At 47.0% G+C, this 25,910-nt stretch overlaps 2 protein-coding genes across 11 annotated transcripts; one reads left to right on the top strand and one right to left on the bottom strand.

The window, feature by feature from the left end:
• Positions 1–480: 480 nt before the first annotated feature.
• LOC118516663 (palmitoyltransferase ZDHHC5) lies at positions 481–22,890 on the bottom strand. Of its 9 annotated transcripts, XM_036062630.1 has the most exons (12): positions 22,752–22,844; positions 21,795–21,856; positions 20,459–20,761; positions 16,955–17,641; positions 16,761–16,882; positions 15,675–15,832; positions 15,417–15,592; positions 15,145–15,339; positions 14,759–15,062; positions 10,526–10,606; positions 7,916–8,409; positions 951–4,477 (listed from the first exon to the last, which is right to left on the bottom strand). In XM_036062630.1, the coding sequence occupies exons 4-12, from the start codon at positions 17,044–17,046 to the stop codon at positions 3,283–3,285; spliced, it is 2,817 nt and encodes a 938-aa protein (XP_035918523.1). In that variant the 5' UTR covers positions 17,047–17,641; positions 20,459–20,761; positions 21,795–21,856; positions 22,752–22,844; the 3' UTR covers positions 951–3,282. The 9 variants fall into 9 exon arrangements, with proteins under 9 accessions (XP_035918525.1, XP_035918526.1, XP_035918538.1 ...); XM_036062628.1 differs by lacking the exon at positions 21,795–21,856 and having other exon boundaries at positions 22,752–22,890; XM_036062649.1 differs by lacking the exon at positions 21,795–21,856 and having other exon boundaries at positions 15,675–15,823; positions 22,752–22,890.
• LOC118516879 (B-cell CLL/lymphoma 7 protein family member A) lies at positions 22,356–25,670 on the top strand. Of its 2 annotated transcripts, XM_036062738.1 has the most exons (4): positions 22,356–23,215; positions 23,312–24,118; positions 24,198–24,344; positions 24,428–25,670. In XM_036062738.1, the coding sequence occupies exons 2-3, from the start codon at positions 23,581–23,583 to the stop codon at positions 24,314–24,316; spliced, it is 657 nt and encodes a 218-aa protein (XP_035918631.1). In that variant the 5' UTR covers positions 22,356–23,215; positions 23,312–23,580; the 3' UTR covers positions 24,317–24,344; positions 24,428–25,670. The 2 variants fall into 2 exon arrangements, with proteins under 2 accessions (XP_035918631.1, XP_035918630.1); XM_036062737.1 differs by having other exon boundaries at positions 24,198–25,670.
• The last annotated feature ends 240 nt before the right edge of the window (positions 25,671–25,910 follow it).

The following is a 25,910-nucleotide window of genomic DNA, read 5'->3' as shown; positions in this document are numbered from 1 at the left end:
CGGGAAAACAGAAATAAGAAGAAACAAGGCACCATCCAGTTAGTAATAGCTGTATATCGATATACATATATATGTACGTATATACATATGTATATATACATATATTTGAGTATGCTTTCTTTTCTTCGTAATCGCTCCATACTACAGTTCCATACTGTGAAATGTTACAGTTAGTGTTGGTTGTTCGTTTCTCGTTCTTTGTTTGTTCTGTTGCACTTAATCTTCTAGCATTACTGGGCTTAGTGATTCTTTTTTCCCCTCCTCTCGCTTCTGCTGTATAGTTATGTGTGTGTGAGTGTGGGTGAGAGATTTTTTCTTCTTGTTGTTGTAATAATTGGTATGCGATTGTTCATTCATTTATCTTAGCGTACTTCGCTAACCCGTTCGAAATCGTATCAAATACGCAAAACAAACCCCCCCCCCCCCCCCACCCCCAACCGCATAAGAAAACTGCCAAAGGTTCAATCACCATCTCCCATATTTTTTTTTTGCTAACAAAATGCATACTCCCCAAGCAAAAGACACACAAACCTCTCTCGCTCTCTTGTTTCACCCCTCTATCCACCACCTACTCCTACCCACTACTACACCTACCCCATCCTACTCCACCGTTAAATCCACATCCAACATGGCTGTATGCACCAGGAAGTTTTGTAGCTTTTTTTTTCTTCCTTTTTTCCTCTCTTTTACCACGGGACAATCGAGCTTCCCGGAACCTGCTTAACTAAACTTAACCAATTTTATGGGTGGGTGGGTAAAACCCCTGCATCCGGCGCGTCCTTATCATTACGTGGTTTCCTGTATTTGACACAAATAAGAGCCCCCGCCCCCCCAACCAAAATGGTTGCCACCGAGCACGTGGCTGGGCGCAGCAAATGATTGGATTTTCATTCTCATCCTTTGGACTTGTTCGGTTCGCTGAACCCGTGTTCCGATTGTTTTTTTTTTTGTTAAACTTTATTTTGGAAAACTTTTACTGGGAGTGGGCGATGGGAGGACTGGACTGGGAGCGAAGGAAATCGGGAGCAGCAAGTTTTGCGAAAACAAAGAGATCCCTGCATCCCTGAATCATTAAGATTTTGCAGCTTACAGAGTAGGTGTGTGTGTGTGTGATTGTGTTTGTATTCCCTGTCTGCTGCTCTATTTACAACAACTTAGATGAAACGCATAACCCAATAGGAAAAAAAAAGAACAAAACAAAAACAACATAAAAGAAAGAGCGAAAAGACAAACAAACAAACATTACCATTGTTCCATTGTTGGTTTTCGTTACACGTTCTCACTTTACACAGTAGTTTTGCTTCTGCGACCTAACCTAACCACAACTACACATTAGCTACAACACTACGCTCTCACACACCTCCATTTTGTCCTTTGTATGATGATCTCACTAAGCTTGTACGATGCTGCCACTTGCTTTACATGCACTTTAATCTCTCTCTCTCTCTCTCTCTTATTATCTTTCCTAACTCTTTCCCCGCTCTAGTCGCTTCGTTCACGCTCCTAGTCATCCGTGCTGCAGAGCGTCCTTGCACCGATCGCGCGACAGGATGCGATGCAGGCGCAACCCGCATTAATCCCATTATACACATCTTTATTTCTTAAACATCTACACCATACATAAATAAATATATACACACACGTATACATACACACATACACCACTTACAACACGCACAGCACGCGGGTCTGGCGCGGTACGATCGTATCATACGTTACACGCTTCCAATGGATGGACACCAAATATGGTCAGCCGTGTTCCAGTCATCGGAGGACACCATTTTGTGTACACAAAACAGCAACAACAACAAAAAAAAAACAACTTCGAACGTTGTACGATACAACGCAACTGCTATCGAAAAACCATCCACACGCGTGCACACACACACACACACTTCCTACTGACTATAATCGAAAGTCCTAGTCTCCTGTTCGGCTTAAACGTGCACGGAAAGCTAGGCTCTTAACTCTAAAAAAAGACAGAAAGTAGAAAATACACCTTTCCCACCCCTCCCCAGTGTGTGACATTTCTACCACACCTACGCATCCTCATCCTCAAAAGAAAGGGGCTTAACTCCCCCGTACACTAATACCAAAGGGAGTATAATATAAGCAAAAAGAAAACTAATAAAACTATACACTTGCAAAAAAAACTGGATCAACTACACATGTAACTGAATGTGTGTGTGTGGGTGTAGTTTGTCTTGGGTAAGTGTTTCGCACAAGCGTATAGGACGCATTTTGACATCGCTTTGGCATCGCTTCAGTGGCGGATGTTCCAGGCGAGAGATGACAAAGCAATTGCGGAAAACACGGACTAGAAGAAAGGCTGAAGCTGGAACGCAATTTCGATACTCGTGATGCTATCATTGGCACAGAGCATGAAGCCAAGGACACGAGCAACATCCCGCTCAGAATCTTCACAAAGATCTGGGATGAGATGTCTCGTGCGATTAAAAGAAAAAACTATAAAGAAACCTTTTTGATATACACACACACTTTGCTTCTCATCCTTGGAGATGAGATGTAACATAAGGGGTGTGGGGGGGGGGGGGAGGGAAGAAGTCTTGGTAGGTGGTGAAGTAAAGTATCGATGACTTTCCTAACAACTAGATAACAACAGCGATTATCTAAAGCCTGCACTAACTGTTCTGTTCGTTCCTTCGTACTTATATAAATATACCTAACGATCTCTGTGTGTGTGTGTGAGTGTGTGTGTATGTTTGTATGCATGTATACACATGTATCTATATATGCACAGTACAAAATATAAATACACGTAATAGCAAAAAACCTGGATCGGAGGGAGCATATCGGGATGGTGGAGGTGGGGAGGGGTGATGGAGAAAAGGGGGGATGGATTGTTTTGAGTTTTTTTTTTCTTGTTGAGCGCTCACTCTGGATTTGTGTGATGCTACCGTTAAGTCACGCAACAGGTTTAATGTACACATACAGCAACAGCACACACACACACACACATACCGTCACTTCGCATATGCCGCATCTTCAAGAATCAAAGATCCTATTCGAGATATAGGAAGCGAATGTGTGCGTGCGTGTGTGTGTGTGTGCCTGGCTGTTGTAGCAACAAGCAAGACGTCTTTTGCGTCTTTGGCTGTTGTAGCGGTTGCCTCGCCCAATACAGTTGCCTCGCGTCAGGGAACGGAATCGAGATCCGTGCTTTGGTTGCAGGTGCGTTCCATCTCTCTTGCCCGCTCGCTATATCCTGGCCCTATCGGTTGTGTGCAGCTTCCTGCCTCCTGCCATTTCTCCTGTCCGTTCCTACACTGAAATCTCGTAGTTCATATCGTACACGCTGGCCCGCTGATCGGGTGGGGAGGTGTTGGTGGTACCGGTGCTGCTGTTGCTGTTGGCGGGACCTCGCACCAGCACTCCACCACCACCGCCTGGTTGCGTTCCGGCGATATCTGCTGGTGCTGTGCCGGGCGGACCTCCACCGCCCATCTCCATGGAATCGGTCATCTCAAGCGCCCGCACGAACGACATGGGCCGGGTCGGGGTAGCTTTACGCTTGATTGAGGGGGACGGTGCCTGGGGACCACCCGGGACACCTGGACCGTTTAACCCGACGACACCGGACTGTTGCTGCTGTGACGGCTGCGAATGTTGACCGAGTAGCTGCTGCTGCTGTTGCTGTTGCTGCTGTTGCTGCAGAGCGGAGGGTGGAGGTTGCGGGGGGAAGACTGGTACACCACCGCGAAGTGCTGGGTGGTAGCTGGCCAGCCCATTACCACCACCACCGATACCACCACCGACAGCGCTGTTGGCGAGACTGTTCTGTTGCTGTTGCTGCAGCTGGTAACGGGCGGCACTCACCGTACCGAAGGGTGCCATCGACTGCTGTTGCTGGTGCGGTGCCGTTGGGCTGGGCGTGTTCTGGTACACCGATACGGGTGGCTGCTGGCCACCGTTCGGTTGGTTGAAACCGGGCGACGTGTCCTTCCAGAGGTAAACGCCACGCTGCGGACTTCCGGCCAGCTCCCGGATGTTGTCGGACGTTTGGTTGTTGCGCGCGTAGGACAGTTCTGCACCCTGCCGCACAAGCTCACCCTCGGACAGGTAGCGGCGCTGCGGGCTACCGTGATGATAGACGACCGATGGTCCAGAGTTGCCACCCCGGAGGGCCTGCTGAGACGGTTGCCCGCCCGGAGGTCCCGCAAGACCTCCATTGTGATGCACCATCGGGTACTGCTGTTGTTGCTGCTGTTGCTGCTGCTGCTGCTGCTGCTGCTGCTGCTGATGGTAGGGATGCTGTGGGGGAAGACCTGTTGTCTGGTGCAGTGCCATCGTCTGTGGTGGAAGCTGCTGTTGCTGCGGTTGAGGTTGCAGGGGGAAATCGTAGTAATTGCCGGTCATGGAGCCGCTGCCACCAAGCTGCTGTTGCTGCAGCTGGGACTGTTGACCAACGCTGATGAAATCGGGCCTCCTCGGTTGGGTCGGTGTGCCGGGGTTCGATCTGTAAGCGACACGCGACAGCAAAAAAAAACAAAATGAAGCGTTAGCGTTATGGATGAAGTTGGGCATGAGGGGACTAGCGCAACTACCAAGTTACTACGCGCCACAGGCTCTACTGAGGAGCAAGATTCAAACGGGAAAGTAACAGAGATAGAGAGAGAGAGAGAGCTCTTAATCCATTCAGACAGACAACCTCGAGACACATACATACTCAAGCACACACACACACACGCACGCACACTGGGAGCCATTAAATTACACAGCAGGAGCTTCATAAACACAGCAGCACTCGCTTCATACAAATCAAGAGAACACATACATACACGCACACGCAACGCTTGGAATTGTTTTTTTATCACCGCCATCTCTCTTTTTTTTCTCTCTCTCTCTCCCTCTTCCTCTCCCTCTCTCTCTCTCTCGACAGCATTCGAGAAAAATTAAACAAAGAGAACGAACGCTTGTAACGAGCAACGAGCAAAACGCGCTACCGAACAATAGTTTACCAACACACAACGTCCGAACCAACAGCCAAAACAAAATGGCAAACGCAAACAAACACTATACGCGCAACAACTTGTCAACTGTCCAAATTTGGCTACTACTGCTCTGGCGGTCGTCTGCCGACTATACAGATAGCGGGTTCACTCGTGTGCGTTTTACTAGTTTGCCTCCGCGCTACTATAGCGAATATGCGCAACCTGCCGGGAAGAAGCGAGCTGCCGATGCCGATTGCACGTCACTTTCAACTCACAGCTTTAACAGCTAGTAGTAGCATTCTTGCCTCGCTACTGGAATGATAGAAGCGCCGCCACCGACAACATAAAATAAACCAATACTAGTGCGAGCTAAAACAGAGCGTACCAGAGAATAGGAAAGAAATGCAAGAATCGAGGAAAAGAAAAGTATCAAAATAACGAAATGTTGATATTTTCGAGCATCGGTTAAGGTAGGACAGAGACTGGATTTGGCTACTATACAGGGGTTTTTCAGTTGATATTGTACAGGCAGCCATTTTTGTTGCAGGCTCCTTAGATGAAATGGCAAACAAAGCTAGTTGATATGGAAAAGGGCTTCAGATGACAGGGGAATCAAATACCTTTTATAGGCTTATTACACGTGGTAATTTTGGTAGGAATCATTCCCGAATTTCGCTGTCAAAATTTCTTCTCCCCTCCTTTTTGACAAAAAAAAATCCCATGATTCTCGTGTGATAGCAGCGATGGAATAATTCTACTTCTCCATAGTGAAAGAAAGTAATAGGTCGAGCCGAATTCATTTTTCTCCTCCATGGTAACTTCTGTCAAATCACTTTCTGACAGCAAAATTCCAGCATTATGCAAACCAAAATTACCACGTGTAATAGTTCTATTTTTGTTAAGTCTTCAGATGATATTGTCATAGTAACCGTTGTCATAGTAACCGTTGTCATAGTAACGCATCCTTTTAGCGTTCCGGTAAGTACGTAACCCACACGTATAAAGCTGTTAATGTCTTGCAGAAAATCGGTGGTGTACTTTGAATTGTAATTTTATGTAAGGAACCAGGGTTAAAGTCTGAATAGATGCCCCCCCCTCCCCACCACTCACGGCACTCACTTTCCGCTACTGAGTTACCTTAAATTTAGGTAAAAGTTGAGCAAAAATGTGAGAAATCGTTGTAATAATTTTTTATAATAATTAAAAATAATTATTAAATAATAAATATATAAAAATATATAAAAATATAAAAAAATATACCCTTTTGGGTAACTCAGTTGCAAAAAAGAGTGTCCGTGAGTGGGGGGGGGGGGTATCCATTCAGACTTTAGCCTTCAGACTTTAGTCGAAAAATGTACCCCTTTGGGTAACTCAATTGCGAAAAGTGAGTGCCCGTGAGTGGGGGGGTCTTTATTCAGCCCATGTTTACAGGTCACAGCCCATGTTTATACCTGAAGCTTAAGAACTTACCGGGGCGCTCAAAGGTCGCATACAATATCAATGGCTACTATGACAGTATCAACTGAAAACCCCTGTAAAATAACTTACTAAGGATTTCGAAAGTGGAATGAGACACGTTATACCATGTGCAAAGGATGGAAGGACGGAAAAAAACCCATCTATTAAAATAAAACATTTTAGCTAACGCTTGTTCCGTGGATAGGGCTGCTGGGCTGATGTAGAACAAATACAAAAAAAAATTAAATAATACATACGCTGAGAATTTGTGAAGAAAGTAAATTAAAAACACATCAAACAAATTATGTTGCATTAGAGAGACCAAAAATAGAACAGTACAATTAGAGTAAAAGGTACACAAAGGTTGAACGGTGCAGAGGAGTACGGAAAAACGAAACCTAAGAAGAAGTTTACCGAATTGGGTCCGAATAGGGTCAGAGAGCAGTGTGTGTGTGTGTGTTTGGAGAATTTTGGAAACACAAGGAAAAACAGCCAAACATAAATAATAACGAAAACACACAAAACAATAGCATCGTTTAGGAATAAGAACACAAAATGGCAGGCTTTTTAGGTTTTTGTTGTTGGTTGCCCCAAAACAACAAATTAGCTCTTTCTAAACGAGCGAACGATAAAAAAGAAAAAAACACGAGCCTAGCGACACGAACACGTAACGGCGTTGTAACGCAACGGTAACGCAACAATTTGAAACGAACTTGATGTTACCCACGTGTGTTGGTCGTTAGGCGGGATAGAGGAGAGGGGAAACGCGGTAGGAGTAGAACGGGTTTGCTGTTGTCGTTGTTGCTGTTGCTGTTGTTGGCAGTGTCCGCACGTGTTGCAACGCTATCCTAAAGCAATCTTGTGTTGGGGGTGTTTGCTCCCCGGGAAGTATCTTGCGTTCCCACTCCAATAATTTCGATGCTCTACCGACGTTTAAGATGGCGCAGGTTTTTTGTGTGAAGTGTGGACAAGTTGCGCTACGCTTCGTCCGGCACACGGAGGTAGGGGTCGGGGGAGGATGTGGGGGTAGAGGAAGGATCGAGAGTATGTTGAGCGGAAGCAGCATCCACATGAGCTTCTTCCGGCTTCGGGATGTTCACCCGGGCAATGTCACCGTGTCAGAACGTCGCCGGGACAAAAGTGTGCGAGCTGTATGAGTTGGCGCGCCATCTTTACGTCCACCTGTGAAGCAGGATTAGTGGAGCAGCGTAATCAGCGTACGATGAACAATGCATATGGGTATGTATGGATATTGTATGTTTGGCTAGTAGAACGAAACGTCATGACAAAACGATTTCGGTTCCGTGTCCTTCCGGTTCTCCACTCGATGACAGACATTCATCTATAGCTTCAACAATCGGTGACTTCCACCTGATAAGCTCGCGTAATGATGATCCGGTACCTACAGTAAAGCTCTTCCGAAAAACATGTTCCACCCACCAGGTTTTCATGGAAACGGATCATAGTGTCATGGTTTCTGTTTTATACAGTAACTAGGGGCTTACCTTCGCACAGGACTGGACATGGCCAACGGTGTGGCGACTCCGAGCGCCTTGATCCTTTGCTGCATGGTAGGTGTCGCCGAAGAAGGTGGACCTCCTCCACGTGGTACACCCTGCTGTTGTTGCTGCTGCTGCTGCTGCTGCTGTGACTGTATCGTGATCATCGGTGGGGGACCACCGGGACCACCGGGATGGTCAGGCGACAGACCCTCCGGTGTGAAGCTACGGGACGGATCGAGTCCTCGCTGCCGTGGATGCGGACTATGCCGCGGATGGTACATGCGCATATGCTGCTGCTGCTGCTGCTGCTGCTGACGTGGAGAGTCGCCACCGCTGCTCACCTGCGATCCCATACCGACCGGTGGACCGTCTAGCGGTGGCAGGAAAAAGTTGCTCTTCGACCCGTGACGTTGCAGCGGAGGTGTCGGTTCGCAGTCCCGGCTCTGTGAGGCCTGCGGTTCCATATCGATATCGGAGCACTCGCGGCCCGGTGACAGCTATAGTTACGGAGGGGGGGGAGCGGGGAGTCGCGCATTAATACCGAAGAGCAGACGGGACACGATATCGGACAAACGAATGGATTTGGGATTGGTGTAAGGGTAAGCGTGTATTGACGGGAGAGAGAGAGAAGGAGAGAGAAGAAAAAAGAAGCGCGAGGTGAACGCGCAATCATTTTAAGTCCTTCCATGTTAATATAGTGGCGCTAGTTGAACGATGGTTGAGCCGCGCAGCAATACCGTGTAGAGGCAACGGTTTAACTTGCGTTTACACCATGCGCTTCGCTACTGGTGCGAGTATCTTCGTGCTAAACAACATTACTGAACTACTAAAAACGAAACAAAACGGTGTAAGTCAACCATTCACAGCCAAACAAACGATCAATCACCCACACACACACACACACAAACGTACAAAGACAGGAACATCGGAGGAATGTTAATAGCAAAGCACCAGCTACAAACAAGGCATTTTGGTAGGACAAATAACTCATACACTACGCTACTATTTACACAGAAACAGTATGATCGGAAGATTCGGTACAACAAAGCTGTGAATGGTTCTTGGCGACAAACGAAAAAGCTGCTAGCGAAGAAATCACAGAAAGCAAGATGGCGGAAAGATACAAAAATGCAAGGCGTTTCATACGAGCTATACGAGGGGTTGTAGTCTAGATTTATCGGGACAAGAGTTGAAACGGTATGGCACAATGGATCACTAACTTCGTGGACATAGTGGTTGTGGACTGTATTGGAAAAAAATGGTACCATCTTAAATAGCTGCAACTTCAAAATGCTATTACCAACATCGGATTACCGAGCAGCTTCTGTCTGGAGTTATGGAGCTGCTCTCCGATAACAAATGGCTGAACGCGATTGCTACAGCCTACTATTCAAAAGCAAGATCTATAGATGCAATCTTCTTCTTCTTTGGCCTAACGACCTCTTAGGTCTAGTGCCTGCCATTTCTGGCTTACTAGACCTAAAGATACCACGTAGCTGGATATTCAATCCCCACTACGGGGGTGACGTTCCGGATGGGATTTGAACCCCGGTCCTGTCGTATGAAGACCGGCGCCGTTGTCGCCTCTGCCACCGGGCCGCCCTATGCAATCTAGAGTATAGATAGTCTTTTTTTTAAGTTATAAACAATATCCTGGAAGAGGATTTAACGCTTACACTAAGCTACATAACGTAGTCAAAATGAATGGCCTCTTTGGAAAGCTTTCAAAGGTACATATGTATCGATAAACAACTATATAACAATGATAGTACACGATAGGATCACACACATCCTCCAAACGTTGACAGGCACATGATACGTAGTAGCGAACAGGGGAGGGTTGGACACAGCCTTGGGTCGGTGGGAGCAACACAGAGACGGTACACAGAGACCACTTACCTTCGATGTTCGCCATAGTTGAGCTTAACTCTTTTAACATCAAACTCACTTATGATCAACCCCCTATTCTCCCTCCCCTTACTACTGTACTTCCTTCCTCCCTGTCTTCCATAATATATTCCTTGTCCTACTCTTCGACAAAGTCACATTTGAAATGCAAACTGGACGCCATATTGGTTTCGGAATTGGGAGATTTCTCAACGGGTTGGGCAAGTGATTTAAGGTTAGAAAGCAGTATTAGTATTAGACGGACGATGAACAGACTGGCAGACTGGGTCAGGTATTTTCTGGCATAATGAAGTGGGAGCGTTAGCGATTAGTAATTATCAAACTGCATTTGTGTATGATGAGTAGTTACAGACTAAATGAATGAGCCAACCAGGAACAGAACGATGCGGGTAAAGGTATTCATCACAGAAAGCGTTACGCATACCCGTAACGTACGCAAAGCAAAAGCAATTTCGAAATCTCAGCCTTGTTTCCCAGAGTTGGGAGTTAAGCAAAACACAAAAAAAAAAAACAAACAAAGCATTGCAATGCAAATTGTCATCATCATCATCGGGCAAACTTTAGCAAATGTTTCTGAAGCAAAGCATAAACATTTCCTATTAACAGGCGCCGTTTTGCGTAACGCTAACCATAGCAGTAATTCGACGAACTAGGAGCAACATGATAACCCAGCGTGCATGGACATGGGCAATGCCACGCCTTTACCTCATCCGCGGTGGTGCCTTGCGTGAGTGCCTTTAGCGAGACGGAATGGGATGATACGAGATGCGCATAATCCGCCGCGGACTACAGACAAGTGGCCCACGTGTGCGTGCGTGGTTATTAGTAGATGATCGATCGCGAAGGCCGTGGGCGAGTGGTGCGATAGGGTGAGAGATTTAGACACAAGAAGAAAAAAGAAACGTGAATGGCGTGTGTGTGTGAGGGTTATAGCAAAAGCGTATTTAGAAATGAGGGGATGCAGTTTCACGGAGAGACAGGGAGCGCCCTCTGTTATATGTCGTCGACTGTGAAACGAGCGGATCAACAATCTGATTAGCGATCGAATGATTGATTAGTAACGAACGTCGGACGGGATGCATTACGTTGGAAGTGTATCGATGAGTTGAAAAGAAAACCAAAACTCCCAATCTCAACAAAATTGATTGCACTGGAAAAGAGGTGGATAGGAAGACGATAATTTGAACAAAAAATAATTTAACCCCAGAAAGACGTAAAAGCGTTAGTAAATGAATAACACCGACGAGAAATAGAAAAAAAATAGTATATAAGGACATAGAGAGAAACAAACAGGAAATAGAGAGAGAGAGAGAGAGAAGGAGGATAATAAGGAACAGAATGTAAAGCACAGAAACATACAAAATAAACAACTCAGAACAGGATGTTAGTATGTTACTTCCGTCGCTTACAATGCTATATGATGTGGTTACTTCCATGTTTAAAACCATAAGCGATTATGACATAACGCACAACCTGAACGATGCACGCCCTATTAATCGATGCCTTGAGATTAGATTTGGATCGATTAATTTTATGTCCTAAGATATACGGTATGTGTCAGAAACATACGTCCATACTGCCAGAGAAAGACGGCGTGGTATTAAATTAATAATAATTAAACATTTACACCCTTTCTTGAAAACTTTTTGTTAATGTAGATTAATGATTTCTAGTGGGTAGTGTGTTTAAAGGGATATATTTTCTGGTTTCTTCTTCTCATCTGCAAAATCGCTACTATACCTGCTATGGTGCTGCGTTGCGCAGTGTAAGATCTGGCCTCGTCCACCGTTACTAATCGTTTGCCTGCCCTGCTCTGAGTACCGAATGTTACGTGCATTAGACTAGAGGTGGAAATGGAATGTATTAGCTTGCCTACCCTGCTGCATGTGTTTATCTCGTTTACGCCTATTTACGCCTACAGAACCGTACCGAACTCACATTAAAGCGGTCGTTTTATTCGTGATTGCTTTTCGAGCACACACACACACGCCCGCGAACATGTGCATTGGTGCTCACGAGTTCCCTGAGTAATTGCGCAAAGAAGAGCACCAAGCGTGTGGTGAGAACAAAAACAGAACCACTATATCAAATAAACTAAAATGGCCTACCCTGAACATAAAACCAATCGAAAACATACGTAACTAATAATTTGTTCCGCTAATCTTCTTTTCGCTGCGCTACATTCGTTTCGAACAACTTCGAACTCCTACAATCTTACATTCTACACTAGCCGCTTTCCATTTTTGGACGCCCTGTTGTACAGATTCCAGTACTTGCTCAACGGGTTTACGTTTGGAGTAAAACAACAACAAAATCTCTTCATGCACGATGGTGATGTTGGGACGAGAGGTGAGTGGGGGGCGGGGGAGGATAGGGTAATTAGATGCATCATTCCCTTTCTCTCTGTCTCTTTCTGTTTCTCTCTCTCTCACACGCGCACTATCGTTCTGTCAACTGATGTCAGCAAATTGGAGATTGTGTATGTGTGTGTGTGAAATAAAGTACGGGGTAGGGGGGACCACACGCGCGGGTGTCATATATCCGGAAATAAAACAGGTCAAAGGACAAGGATATACAATACAAGGAGTTGTGTGGGGCGCAGGAAATAGGAAGAATCGGAGCCAGTGGAAAGGAAAAAAGAAAAGAAATAAAATGAAATAACAACAACAATAACAACAAAAACGTGGGGTAGATATTAAAGGAGAGGTAGAAGAACAACATTAAAAAAAAATATACATAAATGAAGGAAATTTAAAGTAAAGGAAAGTCAAATTTAGGAAGCACTTTAGATGAAGGAAAAGGAACCACAACCCAGAAAATAGTAACAACAGTTTGTTCCCCTCGATAGAATTGACGCAGTTACACAAGCAAACCAAGAAGACAGAAGATGCAGACCACGCGCAAAGTAGTCGAACCTAAGTCTAAGCGTACTAAGAATCTGGCTGCTTTAATTAACCATTTCCAGATAGGCAGATGTAGAATGGTAGGCACCTGAGGTGTCACTAACCAGCTCTTACGCAGCTTACGAGCTGATAGGTTGTAGAACGTGAGTTGTTTTGAGAACGAAGACGACTGTGCGATAATCGATGCTGCGATCGATATTTCCAACAGTTCTATTGTGGATGATAACCAGGAGAATGAAATCCCGTAACAGATGTCAGGTATCATGCGCTACAACCGCTTTGCGGTCTTGGCCTGCGACAACAATCCTCGATACCGCTCACGGTTTAGCGCCGGTCGTCTGCCAATCCGTTATCGCGGCCGTTCTGGCGGACGTATCAACGCCATCACTCGCCATCTCAATTTGGGCCTACCACGCCTTCTCTGTCCGTGTGGATGGCCTAAAAGGACTTTACGGGCTGGGTTGGTCTCAGTGTCATTCTCATGACGTGACCAGCCCATTGGAGCCTGACGAGATCATCGTACAGCTCGTAGAGCTCGTCATTGTAGCGACTCTCCCATTGTCCCTTCCACACATACGAGGCCAAAAATCCTTCTGAGCATCTTCCTCTCGACCGCGGCTAAGAGGGCTTCGTCAGTTTTGGACAGAGTCCATGTCTCAGAGGCATACTGTGAGTACTGGGACTATAAATGTTCGGAACAGTCCCGGCTTCGTCCGTCGCGACAGGTATTTAAAGTGGAGAAGTTTCCTCAGGCTGTAGTATAACCGGTTGGCAGCCAGCACCCTTTCGCGTAACTCAACATCAATGTTGTTGTCGGTGCTGACTTTTGACCCCTGATAGGTGAAGTTTTGGACGATGGTGCCACCATCATTTTGGTTTTTGCCTCGTTAATCTCCAACCCGAGGTTCTGTGCCGCACGCTCGATCCTTTGATAAGCTTCCGCTACATAGGAGAGCCACAAACCACTGTAACAGACGCCTTGCATGAAAATAAATAACGCATAAAAACTTTCTTTAGCAGCTCGCTGTACGAAAGCTGCTTAACGCTCGGTTAAAAGTACGACGAACTATGACGCTGCTTATCTACTGCAAAAGCCGTACGAGATCAGCGATCTTTAGCCGGCTGAAGTTGACTGCTTAAGATAATTCATAACTGATAACATTTCCAAAATTGAGCGTATAGCTCAGAAAAATAGAGCAGATCGTCGAGAGCAGATCGTCCAAGCATTTACTAATTCCAAGCTGCCAAATTTCACTCGAATGCTAAGTTTGGATTCAACAGCTTCCAATATACGTCGAGATCCTTCTTAATGTTGTTACTGGCTTCCTTGACTTAATTGCTATCCGTAGCTGGATAGTCTGTCCTTGCGTACGGGAAGACGATCAGTACGACATTTGTTATATGGTCCTGCCTTGTAAAGACCAGGCTGTCGCTACACCACCAATGACTAGTCTTATTTGGACAGTACAGCAATTCGAGAAAGTGCACACATGTGTTAAGAGAAAGCAAGTTAGACAAGCGGAAAGTAAGAGCCCCACCATGAAGAAAACCACCTAGCAAACACCTAGTAACAATTGGGCATTAGAGTGAATAGAGTGATGTTAGTGAGAAGATAACGCAAGCCACCGAAGAAGAAGTAGTAATCCTAGCAGAAAGTCACCCCCGGATGAAAATAAAACGAGCAAAACCAGCGCAGAGAGCGGAGGTGGAAAAGAGCACAAGGTAGAAGAAAGATGAGTACAAACAGACAGTGTTGTAGTGGTAGTAATTAGTAATCTAAGGTGTTTAACTTAATGCGAAGCGTTTTCATTGTGCAGCACCCGTTGTTAGGAAGGTTAGCTGAGCTGTAAGTGATATGCTGCAGCAAGAAAACAAAGGGAGATGCAACAAACGCAACGAATTAAGGTTAAACACCTATTATATATATATATATATAGAGTAGTGCTATCTATCACACGGTATATAACAGAGTGGGAGAAACAAAAACATAACAGTATCGTATAATAATAGAAACAAAGCCAAACATTCTACGCACCTTACTGTAATGACTGGATCCAACTGTACGTATACCGTGACCATTGCCATGATCCATATAGGTTTTTACCTGCGTGTGCCGGTTATTATCGTAGATGCCACCGCCCTGATTCAGTGCCTGTTGCTGCTGCTGCTGCTGGGTGCCGGGTCCACTGCCGCCGGGCCCGCTGTTTGGCATGTGGCGGCGACCCGAACCGGCAGCATCACCACCACCGCCGCCGGGACCACCGTCATTGGTGATGGTGCTGATCGATTGGTTCTCTTTGTTCGAACGGCGGGCCACGTACTTTTGTGGCTTAAGCAAGCTGCAAAACCGGGGAAGGAGAAAGAAAAAAGAACCAAGCATAAGGTATTGGTATTGGTGAGGTTGATTTCCGGATTGCTTACCTCGGGTACTGTGGTCCGCACTGGGTGTAGCAGCAGTTGTTCCAGCAGCCGCGCGAGAACGGGTTGTATCCACCCTTGAACTTGCCCGTCACCTGCTCGTTGGTGGTGCGACCGCGCGATACCAGCACCATGTGGAAACCGGTCAACCCGAATATCGGAATGGCGAGCAGGGTTACGATTGCCATCAAAATCATGCTAAAAATGAAAGGTACAGGCACAAAGGTTAAGCTTTACGCGTGCAATCTAGCCACCCCGCATTAGCAGCAACGTACGCCACGATTGGTTCCACCTCGGTCAGCTTGTCCTTTTCCTTGTGCAGCACGTACACGAGCGAGAGCGAAAATATGCTCAGCATGTGCACCGAGAGCGAGATGAGGAAGAAGAAGAAGAACCGATAGTTCCGCCGGCCAATGCAGTTGTTTACCCAGGGGCAGTGATGGTCAAACGTCTGGTGAAAAAGGAAGGAGAAACAATTAGCGTCAAATTCGGTGTGTTCGTACCTATCTCCCCCAAAAACCCGTAACCCCTACCTCAATGCAGTGGTTGCACACGGAGCAGTGGGAGCAGCGTGGCGGCCGGTAGAATTTACACGTCACGCACCATTTCATGCGCACCGTAATGCCATTGATTTCGGCATTTTTGTACAGCGGCGCACGGAACTCGTCCTCCCGGTCTTCGTCTGGTGGAGCTGTGGAATGTAAGCATGTTTAGTTCATTTAGGAAACAGCTGGGCAGCATGTGCCACAGATAGTTGTCTACCCCATAGGGGGATTCTCCTCTTCTTTCCTGGGCTAACAACCTCTTATGTCATGCTTTTCATTTCTGGCTTACTAGACTTAGACCAGTTCCACAAATACCAACGAGTGGAATTAGGGACTACCTTCCGAAGCAGGGAAATCTACTGTATCTGATATTAGCCACGTATAATCATCAATGTATGAAACCGGAACCGTTGTCGCCTCTACCACCTGACCAACCCCGCTTGATCACTTACTTACTTGAAAGATCATTTAACAGTTCAATTTAAAGCCCTTACAATCTTTTCCTATTCCTGCAGTGTTGTACAATAAACTGACCTGGCTGGCTTCTTCCTTCTTCTTCTTTGGCACTACAACCTCGAGAGGTCTCGGCCTGCGCCATTTCTGGCTTTCGGTGACTTAATTTTACCCGTATCTGGAAAGTAAGCCCTGCGTACGGGGAGGCGGTCCGAATGGGATTTGAACCGCGGTCCTGCCGTGTGCCGTATTCGCCTCGGCCACCGGCACCGGACACCTAGGACAGCTAGGGTTAAAATCAACTCTAGGAAGTCAGACATAGTTATCGTTCAAGTCTAACCTTCCGAGACTCCATTGTAAATGAAGTAGATGACGAACCCATGTTAACTGACTTAATGTTTTTCAAACCCATATCGACAGTAAGCACGTACGCCTGTTTGCAACGTTGTTTAGCAGAAAAAAGCACCAAATGTGCAAATTAGACAAACACGATCTTCCCGAAATAAATCGACATTTTTTCCTCTCACTGTTTCACGTGTTTGTGTTTTGTCGCCGATGGTTGGAAGGGCAACTGCCCATTGGAGGACGTTCGTAATTCAAACCGTCTCAAAATCCGCTTACCCTTCGGTATAACGCCTGGATCCATAAAGGTTGCCAGCGTAAAGTTCGCTATGACGAAGAACGTGATGACGGCCTGGTATGCCGGTACCCATGGGTGCCGCTGGATGTAGAACTGCCGACATCTGGAAGAATGTGAATGTTTGAGAGGGAAAAAGGGTTGCGCAGCGAAGCTCGAAATGCCGGGCGATACTTACGGATACCAGAAAAACAGGAAGGTGGTGCTGAGCAGCAGGGTCCAGGCGAACGTGGCAGGGATGTATCTCGTCTTGACGTCACATTTCGGCATTTTCGCAGTAACTCCTCGTTCCCTTCGCTTGCTTGCACTACGGGTGTTGATTGATTGATAAAATTGCGATGATTCTTGCTGTTCCTTCTTCTTCTTTTTGTTGGTTTGTTCGATTGATTGTTGTGGTGGTTACTGGATTTGCTGGAACGTTCGCGTCATGGGGATTTGCGGCCGCTCCCCGTTTCCTGCGCTCAGTCGTTTCGATGCGTTGCTCTCTGGTGTGTCTGTATGGGAATCCGCACTTGTATCAGTTGATGGTCGCACAACTTTTGCCCCTAGGTCGCAAAGGTTTTGGACGCAAATGCCGACATCCGATAGAGGCGGAACGATATCGAAATACTGATAGAGCTGAGGCAGTTGGGTGTGTGTGTGTGTGTGTGTGGTTTTCTCTGTCCCCGTTCGTCCTGCTCGATAATGCTGCTTCCGTTCCTTTCACTCTATCTCATATGCACGTTTTATCGCAGCCCGGGATTGCTCTGCCCAAAAAGAAAAAACCCTCGGGTCTTTTACACCAGCTTTACACCGCTTGCATTTGATAGTGCCGATGGATTTAGATACATTCCACCACGATCCCACACGCTCTGGCAACGATATCCTACGAGTGCGAAAGGAAAACGAAAGCAAAAGAGCATTAGTGTTGTGTGTGTGCGAATTGCAGCCAAACAGGCGGTTTGGATGTTCGATTTTCCGCTAGATAAACGTGCGACACTATACACTCCTGTTGCACGGTGTTTCTCTCGCCATTTCCCCACCACCACCAACACCTACTCCTTTTTCCACTTGGTCAACATAGCCCCATTCAACCGGAAGACAGCCGACAGACGACCGATTGTTTTGCCCTGCTTTTCCCACTTCCAATTTTCCAGCCTGCAAATCAGAAATTTTCCACCGAGAGCAACCACCTCAAAACCGACCACGCTCACGTAGCAAAAACCTGGAAAACCGCATACACTTCATCACACCCACACGCATGCTTGCACACCTACACCGAGCGCACAGCGCGTGAACGGCGGGATAGAACGGGAAGCAGCTGTCCGCGAAGGAGGTGGTCTAGCTCGCAACAACTCTCGCCATCCCCAGGGCGGCCGTGAGACGGTTGTTTCGATTTTCGTGCTCCCAGCCGGGCCAGGTTGTTCCCGGGATGCAAAACGGTCCCTTTTTGCTAGCGGACACTTGGTTCCGCGCGGCACACTTCGGTTCGCTACTGTTTACTGTACACCGTGCGCTCTCATTTCCGCGTTGCGTGATGATTTTTCACATCCAAACACACACACACACACACTGACAGTCTCTTGTGAGGCAGGGATTTTCCTTGCAAACATAGGCACACCTCTCACGCATGCCCCCTTCGGAGTGTGCGTGTGTGTGCGTGTATCCGGCCCTTCGGTGGAAATGTATTTCCCCATGCACGGTTACGGTACGGTTCCAGCTGCTAGTGACCGTAGTTGAACGTTTCCCCTTCCGATCGCTTCCGATGTGGCTAGATTTTGCTCCATTTAGTTCCATCGCCTTTTTGCTCTTCTTCTTGCTCACTAGCCTCTCCTTTATCTTGATTCCAAACAAAGAGATGATAATGGCAGAACAAGGTGGTGCGTACGATGACATTTAGTGAAAAAAAAACACATAAGAAACGATTTTCTTTTAACCACACAGTTGTTCCCAGCCAGCGAGCGGGCACACACACACACACACCTCAAGAAGGTGGGTGGTGGGTGGTTGGTGGTATGACTATTAACTCCATCTTCGTCCACAAGACCATACCAGAACGCTTTTGCCATTTAAAGAGCGACCTTCCTTGTACACGCACACACACACGGATAGGTACACGCACACCCATCATCAGTGGGACGGGGGTACTGAGAACCTTAAAAGGAAGGCCTAAAAGTGAAGAAAGAAAGCACAGAAGAAAAAAGGGGTGCCTTACACACCCCCCATCGGCCGATTCAGCCATTCCGAGTCGGGTTTCTTCTTCTTCTTCTTCTTCTTCTTCCCTTTTTTTGTGTTCCAAATAAAGGAAAAGGAAGTGTTGATACGGTTGATTGAGCCCTGTTTGTTGCACTCCGTTGTTGGGGATGGGGTGTTGAGGAACGGTGCGAGGTGTATGGACCGGAAAGAAGAAGAAGAAGAAGATTCTTCGCACGTCCCGTTTTTCTTTTTTGCTGGGCAGCAAGGCGTAAACCTTCCACTCTGTGCTTAGGATGATGCATAGCATGGTAATAATGTGATAAAAAAATCGGCGGCACACACATACACATACGCAAAACTCATCGTACATCCCACCGACAGTGACGGAGCTAGTCAGTACCGAGCAGCCCCATTTGTTGTGGGACTTTTTAAGGTTGTTTTTTGTTTTTGTCTTTTTTCGCACAAAACTTCACTATAGCACACGCACACGCACGAGTGTACGGGGGATTTCCGTTTTCCACTCCGATTTTTTTTTCCTTTTTTGTGTCGGTATGTGTTGCTTTTCCGCACCATTGGAATGTTTTTCTTTATTTTTTTTTGCTTCTCTGTCTTCTTCTTTCCTGTACAGTTTTCCACACAGAGATCAAACGATCGATGTGTTAAGAGTGTGTGTTTGTGTGCGCGCATAAATATGTACACATGGTGCGTGTGCAAATATGTCAATGTATGTGTGCGTGGGGTATCTTTTTGTGCTTGTTTTTCTATTTTTTTTTTTTGTTTGTGGCTGCATTTTCCATTTCCAGCTCGAGGAAAAACGGTTGCCCCACACGATGGCAATCCATCCCATTCCTGGTGGTGCTCGCTCTCGTTCTCTTTCACTCTCCGTTTGTTCACACACACACACACGCACATCGACATAATAGGTTCCCTTTGTATCCGCCCCCCCCCCCTCCCTCTCGCTTGCTTCCGCCACGCGGTAACACCCATGCACACCATTATTGTACACACGACAGCCTTTTACAGGTGTGCACAACAAAACCAACAACAACAACGACGACGACGACGATGACAATTGTACAAACACACACGCACTCACGCACGTGAATGGCCGTGAAATCGTATGTGCTCACTCTGGTGTGTGCCTCCGTGCGTTTCTGCTCGTTCCGTTTGATGGGTGCGTCCGAACCGATCGTGACGAGCAGCAGGCTGCAAAGGAGTGGCGGGGCCTTTACGCTGTGAACCGCTCTCAAGAGGATCGCGATCTCATGGCGGAGATTCACTCTGTCACATAGATACACACACACACAGAGAAAACACCACACAAACACTTTTGCACGCGTGCAAAACTGGTGCACGGCACAGCACGCACGCACGCACGAAAACTGGTTTTGCAACGGGTTTTTGCGTTTTTTTTTTATTAACAACACACAAAGGATCTGGTTTAATTACACACACTAACGTTTGTTTGCTGCTCGTCCGATTGAAATAAAAAAATAAAAGCGCCTACCCCCCGTTATGGCAGCTGGTTCGCTGCTGGTCCGCTGCTGCTGATCGTCTCTCGCCACGGCTGGACAGATGATGAGGTCCTGTTTGGCACCCCTCACCCCACACTGGAGGTGGCCTGCTGGGTTTCCTTTCGGTTTCGTCCTTGTAACGGTTCCGATAAGGGCCGTGTGCTGTTGCGTGCGCGTGTGTGTGTGTGCGTGTTCGTTTTTCCTGCTTGCCTGGCACACACCGTCGCGACGGGAAAAATGTTCGTAGCTCTCTGACCAGTTTCGCGCACCAGCGAGGAAATTTTCAATGGCTGCATCTGACGGATATGATAGCGGATCGAGAGCGTGTCGAAAGCGAGTTAGGATAGTGGGAAAGAACGGGACGGCTATAGAGTAGCCGAGCTCTAGTGTGTGTGTGTATGTGTGTCCCTGTGTATGCTTGACGGTAGGGAAATTATGCGTAAAGGGAGATGCCGCTTAGCATTACAGCGAGTGCGAGAAAGAGACGAGCGAGCTTACGGATGTTTGCGAGAAAGAGAGCATGGAGAGAGGGTTTGGAACGGTTTTGCTCAGCACATCTCTCAGCCGAAATTGTCAAAGATTGCGTGCGTCACAATCGGTTAGGATGTACGCAGGCACCACAATTCGCACACTATAAACCGACTGTGGGACATTTTTTTAACCCTGAAAAGGGCAATCGAAAAAGTTGAATGGATTTTTCAAAGTCTACAGAGGATAGAGGTCACATCTTACATCAAATGAGTAATTAAATATATATAAAAAAATCAATAAATAAATGGTAAATAACAAAATAAATACGTCAAAAAAGATAAATAAATCCAATATCTATTCTATTGGAACAACTACAACATCCAGCCCGGCCATTCTGTTTGAATAAAAAAAAACCACGTACAATTAAAGCGATAAATTTAGATCAATGAATCTTCTTTCGTCTTAGTTCTCGGCATGTTCAGAATGTTGCATCGATATTGACAAAAGTTGTCAAAAGCGTCCAAAGTTGCTACCGATTACTAAGAATATTTTGGTCGTTATTGACAGGGTAGGAGTTGAATTTTTAAATGGCAAAGCCATTTAAATTGCCAATTGGGGCGTTCCGATGACCAAGGCGATAGCACCGTCGGCCTTTAAACGACAGGAGGGCCAATCACGGGACGCTTTTCAAACAGAGTTACTGTTCTGCAGCGCGAATACACGATTTAAAACACTCTTAAAGGTGTAACTATTTAAACAAAAACATCTTAAATAATTTTCTACTTTTACTTTGCTAAAAAAATATAGAAAGGGGTTAAATAGTTAATAAAATAAATAATTAATAATAAATAATAACACATTGCAAGATTTTGACGTCTCTCGAAAAGCGCTCTGAAATTCCACAGGATTCAGCTGTCAAGCTATTTTAAGGCAGTCATTAAGATGAAAGAAATTAAAAGGAAAAATTAATCATTTATCGAATTGAAAAAAAAAACGCAATGAGCTTTGAATAAATTTTAAAAAAATGTTCAGAAAAATCGCAAACCCAACTTTTTACGACGCTAGTTTGCTAAATCACGAAACTTGTCGACCTATCGGGCACAAAGCAAATCGGACAAAATGTTTTTATTTAAAAAATAAATTTAAAAAAAAACTTTTTATTAGCACAAATATTTCAATATTTCGGTAAATATCTTCCAACACGAGCCAAAACTTCTTATTTGAAGAATAAAAATTGATGTTTTTCTTTAAAAACAGTTGTAAGAGTTTTCCGTTTTTGGCTACCTGCCGAAAGCTGGTACAATTACCCTTAATTAAAATCCAGAGGTAATTTTCATGCTAGACCAGGGGGTAATTTTTAGGTAATCGAGGTTTGCAAAATATTTCCCAACGTTCGATACAAACTCAACTCAGCGCAGACACACGTGCCACCCTACAAGCCCATACGCAAGCCCTTCCAAGCAAGCATAGAATCGATTGATGCAGCCGATCTGTTCCCTCGCACCGCTTTACTGCTCACACGGTGCTGCAGGAAAGAAAGAGCGATTGTAGCGCTGTCCCGTTCGGTTGAGTGCACGCACCGCCCGTTACCGTGTCTTTCTCCACACCGCCTGCACCGCTTCTTCGGGTCCCACATGCTCACTTCTTCGAATGGCGTCCGATTGTTGTGTGTGCCCATCGCGAAATCTCCATCTTTGAAACGTTTTTGCCCTCGGTCCTTGGCCATCACGTTCCGCACACACACACACACACGCGCACACGGTGATTGTGAATCGTCGAAGGGTGTTTTATTTATTTCGTCGCTGCTGGACCTACCTCTCGATCCGGATTCGGGAACGTGCGCTCTCGGTTGCGTCCCCCGGGTTCTGCAAACGCGTCCGCGCGGTCATAAGCTCCACCAACGTCCGACCGCCAGTCACCAATCCGCAACGAGCGTGACGTTCCCTGCGAATGCAGATGGCTTCCGCCGACAGCAGGAACGCACCCTAGGGCACTGGTAACCCCCCGTAATGGGCAGTGAACGAAAGGCTCGGGCTTGCACCGCCACCACCACCACCACCACCACCACCAGCACCATCACCATCATCACCGCCGCCATTTACACGATCAAACTGCTGCTGCATCCTCAAACGTTAGCCGTCCTCCTTGATGCTGCGGAAAATTGAAACCGCACGAGGAAGCCTCTTCTATCAAACGCGCATCGTGGCGATCGAGGACAAACTCCCCGTAACCACACGGCTGCTATTTTCCATTTAAGCTGCGGAACCGGGAACTGGAAGGTAAACAAAGTGTACTTTTACGGCAATTTTTGTTTGCTTTTTTGTTGCTGTGTGTGGTAAAATTAAAGCTGCTCTTTTGTCTCTTAACCCCCCCAGCAAGATATTGCACCGGTCAAATGCACTTAGTAGAGGCATCGCGTCGTTGAGCTAACCAATTTACGAACAGGCGAAATTGAAAGAGCATTTACCATACCTCGTTTGGAGCGCGTGTTCCGGATCCCCCCCCCCCCCCATCCACGATCCATACACGGACGGACATTTCGTTCACCGTAGGGTTGTGTTCCGCGAACCGACGTCTCCGGTACGACGGCTCCCCTCCCCCACCCGAAGCGACCACGGCAACAACGGCGGCGCTGACGAGGCGGATGGTGGGCGTGGTGGCGAAGGAGAAGGGCAGCAGCGGCAGTAGCAGCACCGGCTCAACCATGTCGCGCAGCGTACGGGCGGAAACGCGCGCCAGCAAGAAGGATGACGTGAAGAAGCTGATGCTGTCGATGGACCGCGTCCGGCACTGGGAGAAAAAGTGGGTCACGATCGGGGAAACGTCGATGAAGATCTACAAATGGGTGCCGATATCGACCAACGATAAGAAAAAACCGGCCGGTTCGGCTGGCGGTACGGCCGGGTCCGGCGGTACGGCCGGTAGCAACGCGACCACCAACACCACCGGCCCCGGCAAACCCTCCGCCACGGACGGGCAAACGAATGGGCAGCCGGGTGGCGGGGCGCCGGGTGGACAGCTAAACGGGGGCAACAGTACGGTGGCGGCCGTCACCGCGAACGGCAATAGCAATAGTAGTGAAAACAAGGAAAACAATAGCAGAAAGCAACTGCCACCACCGCCCGCCGGCACGGATTCCAACTCGAACTCCAACTTTGGGCTGGCGGAAGACTCCAACACCTGTAAGTGGACGCACAGCAGAAAACCCCCGTGTCATCGTATAAAAGGCTCATCGCACGTTTCCTTTTTCTTTTGCTGCAGGTTTTTCCATCGTGAGCGATTCGCAGGGTGCAACCGACTTTGTGTCGAACATGTTCTCGGAGGATTCGAACTCCCAGGGCAGTGACAGTGCGCAACCGAAGCGGATGAAAACGGAGTAAGGTGCACCACCGCGACATCCCACTATAGGTATAGGACAAAACAGTTCCCCCCCACACACTCACACACACTCATACACAAACTCGTCCCTTGCTCGTTCTCACCGTCAACAGTCAACCCCGCCCGCCCCCCGTACCAACACCCATGTACAAAGCTCTCATTAAACGGCACGTCGAGCATGTCGAGGGGAACGTGTTAAAGCAGCTCGCTGCCAACGGTGGGTCTCGGCATTTCCCCCCGCCCAGCTATCATCATCATCGCACACAGAACAGCAGGTTTAATGAGCACAAGATGAGGGAAAAAGGGCAAAACGGTGCACCCGGTGCAGGGGCGTGCAGAGGGACGAGCTCTAGACGCTTAACATGATTAGCTTTTAAGGATGTCCGAGTGACTGTGCTTTGCTTTTTTTTTTTCTCCATTAATTATTTTATTCGTAACCCTTCTACTTCTACCTGCCGTCTACTTTTATCGCAACCGTTTTCGTTTAGAGTATAGGTTAGAGTATTTTATTTTTCTACGTTCCCTTTTTTTTTTTTTTTGTAAATGAATTTCCAACATTTTCATGAAGAAATGAGTACTACTCTAGATGCTGCCCGTAGAGCCACAGCCAGCAGCAGTTTCTAGCGTTTCCCAAAAGTTTGCTTCAGGAAGCGAACTCGGAGGGTTTGAGGCATTGGATAGAACCAGTTTGCGGGTGGAAACACTCGATCAGAAACCGTGACAGCTCACCCAACCCCCCCCCCCCCCCCCAATACGCATGCAGAACACGCCCCATTGTTTTAAGATGAATCGTGTAAGAGCCCCCGGAAGAAGCAACAAATTTGAACGCCCGTGTAAAGGCAAACATTAAGGTTAGGTTTATAATTGTTAGAATTTTTTTTTTTGTGAGACGCCCCCACACATCCACAGCAGGTACCAGAGCTGGTAATAGCAGCGTATAATCCGTATTGAAGAATAAAAAAAAACACATTCAAGAGAGCAAGATTGATAGGAAACTAGTCGAGAACGAGAGAGAGAGAGAGAACGATGAGACAGAATCATCATTGCAGCACGTGCATTTAGGCTCCCTCAACAACAACCACAAGGAGGGAGAGGAGGAGGTGGACGAGGAACAGCTGTTCAGGGGGGGGTGTGGGAGAGAAGTGTAGGGATTGAGCCAAGCTGCGCATAAACCAATTCCTGGCTCCCTTCATATTGCAAATCAATTCATCTCCCCGCATCTCCCCGGAAGCTGCGAACCAGGACCCAGAGTCCTTAAGTAGGGACGACGACCTTCAGACACTTGCTGTGATGTGCCGCAAGTATGCATGGATTTCTGAAATAAATCACTCCCGTTTTTTTTTTTTTTGTCTCAGCGATGGCAATGGAATTGATAAGATTGATTCTTTAACAGGCGTTATCCTGGACCTGAGAATGTGAGGTTCTTCTTCTGCTCTCTTGGCACTACAACCTTCGAGAGGTCCTTCGCGGCCTGCCAATGCTGGCTTTCTGTGACTTGATTTTACCCGTAGCAAAGTAGACCGTAGCTGTCTCCTCGGCCACCGGACCGCGGAAACCGGACGACATCCATCTCAGGAACGAGAGATTCCGGAACAT

This window comes from Anopheles stephensi, chromosome X (assembly GCF_013141755.1).
Source record: "Anopheles stephensi strain Indian chromosome X, UCI_ANSTEP_V1.0, whole genome shotgun sequence".
NCBI classification, from domain to species: domain Eukaryota; kingdom Metazoa; phylum Arthropoda; class Insecta; order Diptera; family Culicidae; genus Anopheles; species Anopheles stephensi.
The sequence above is the reverse complement of the archived record's forward strand: the minus strand, read 5'-3'. Positions and strand labels throughout refer to the sequence as shown.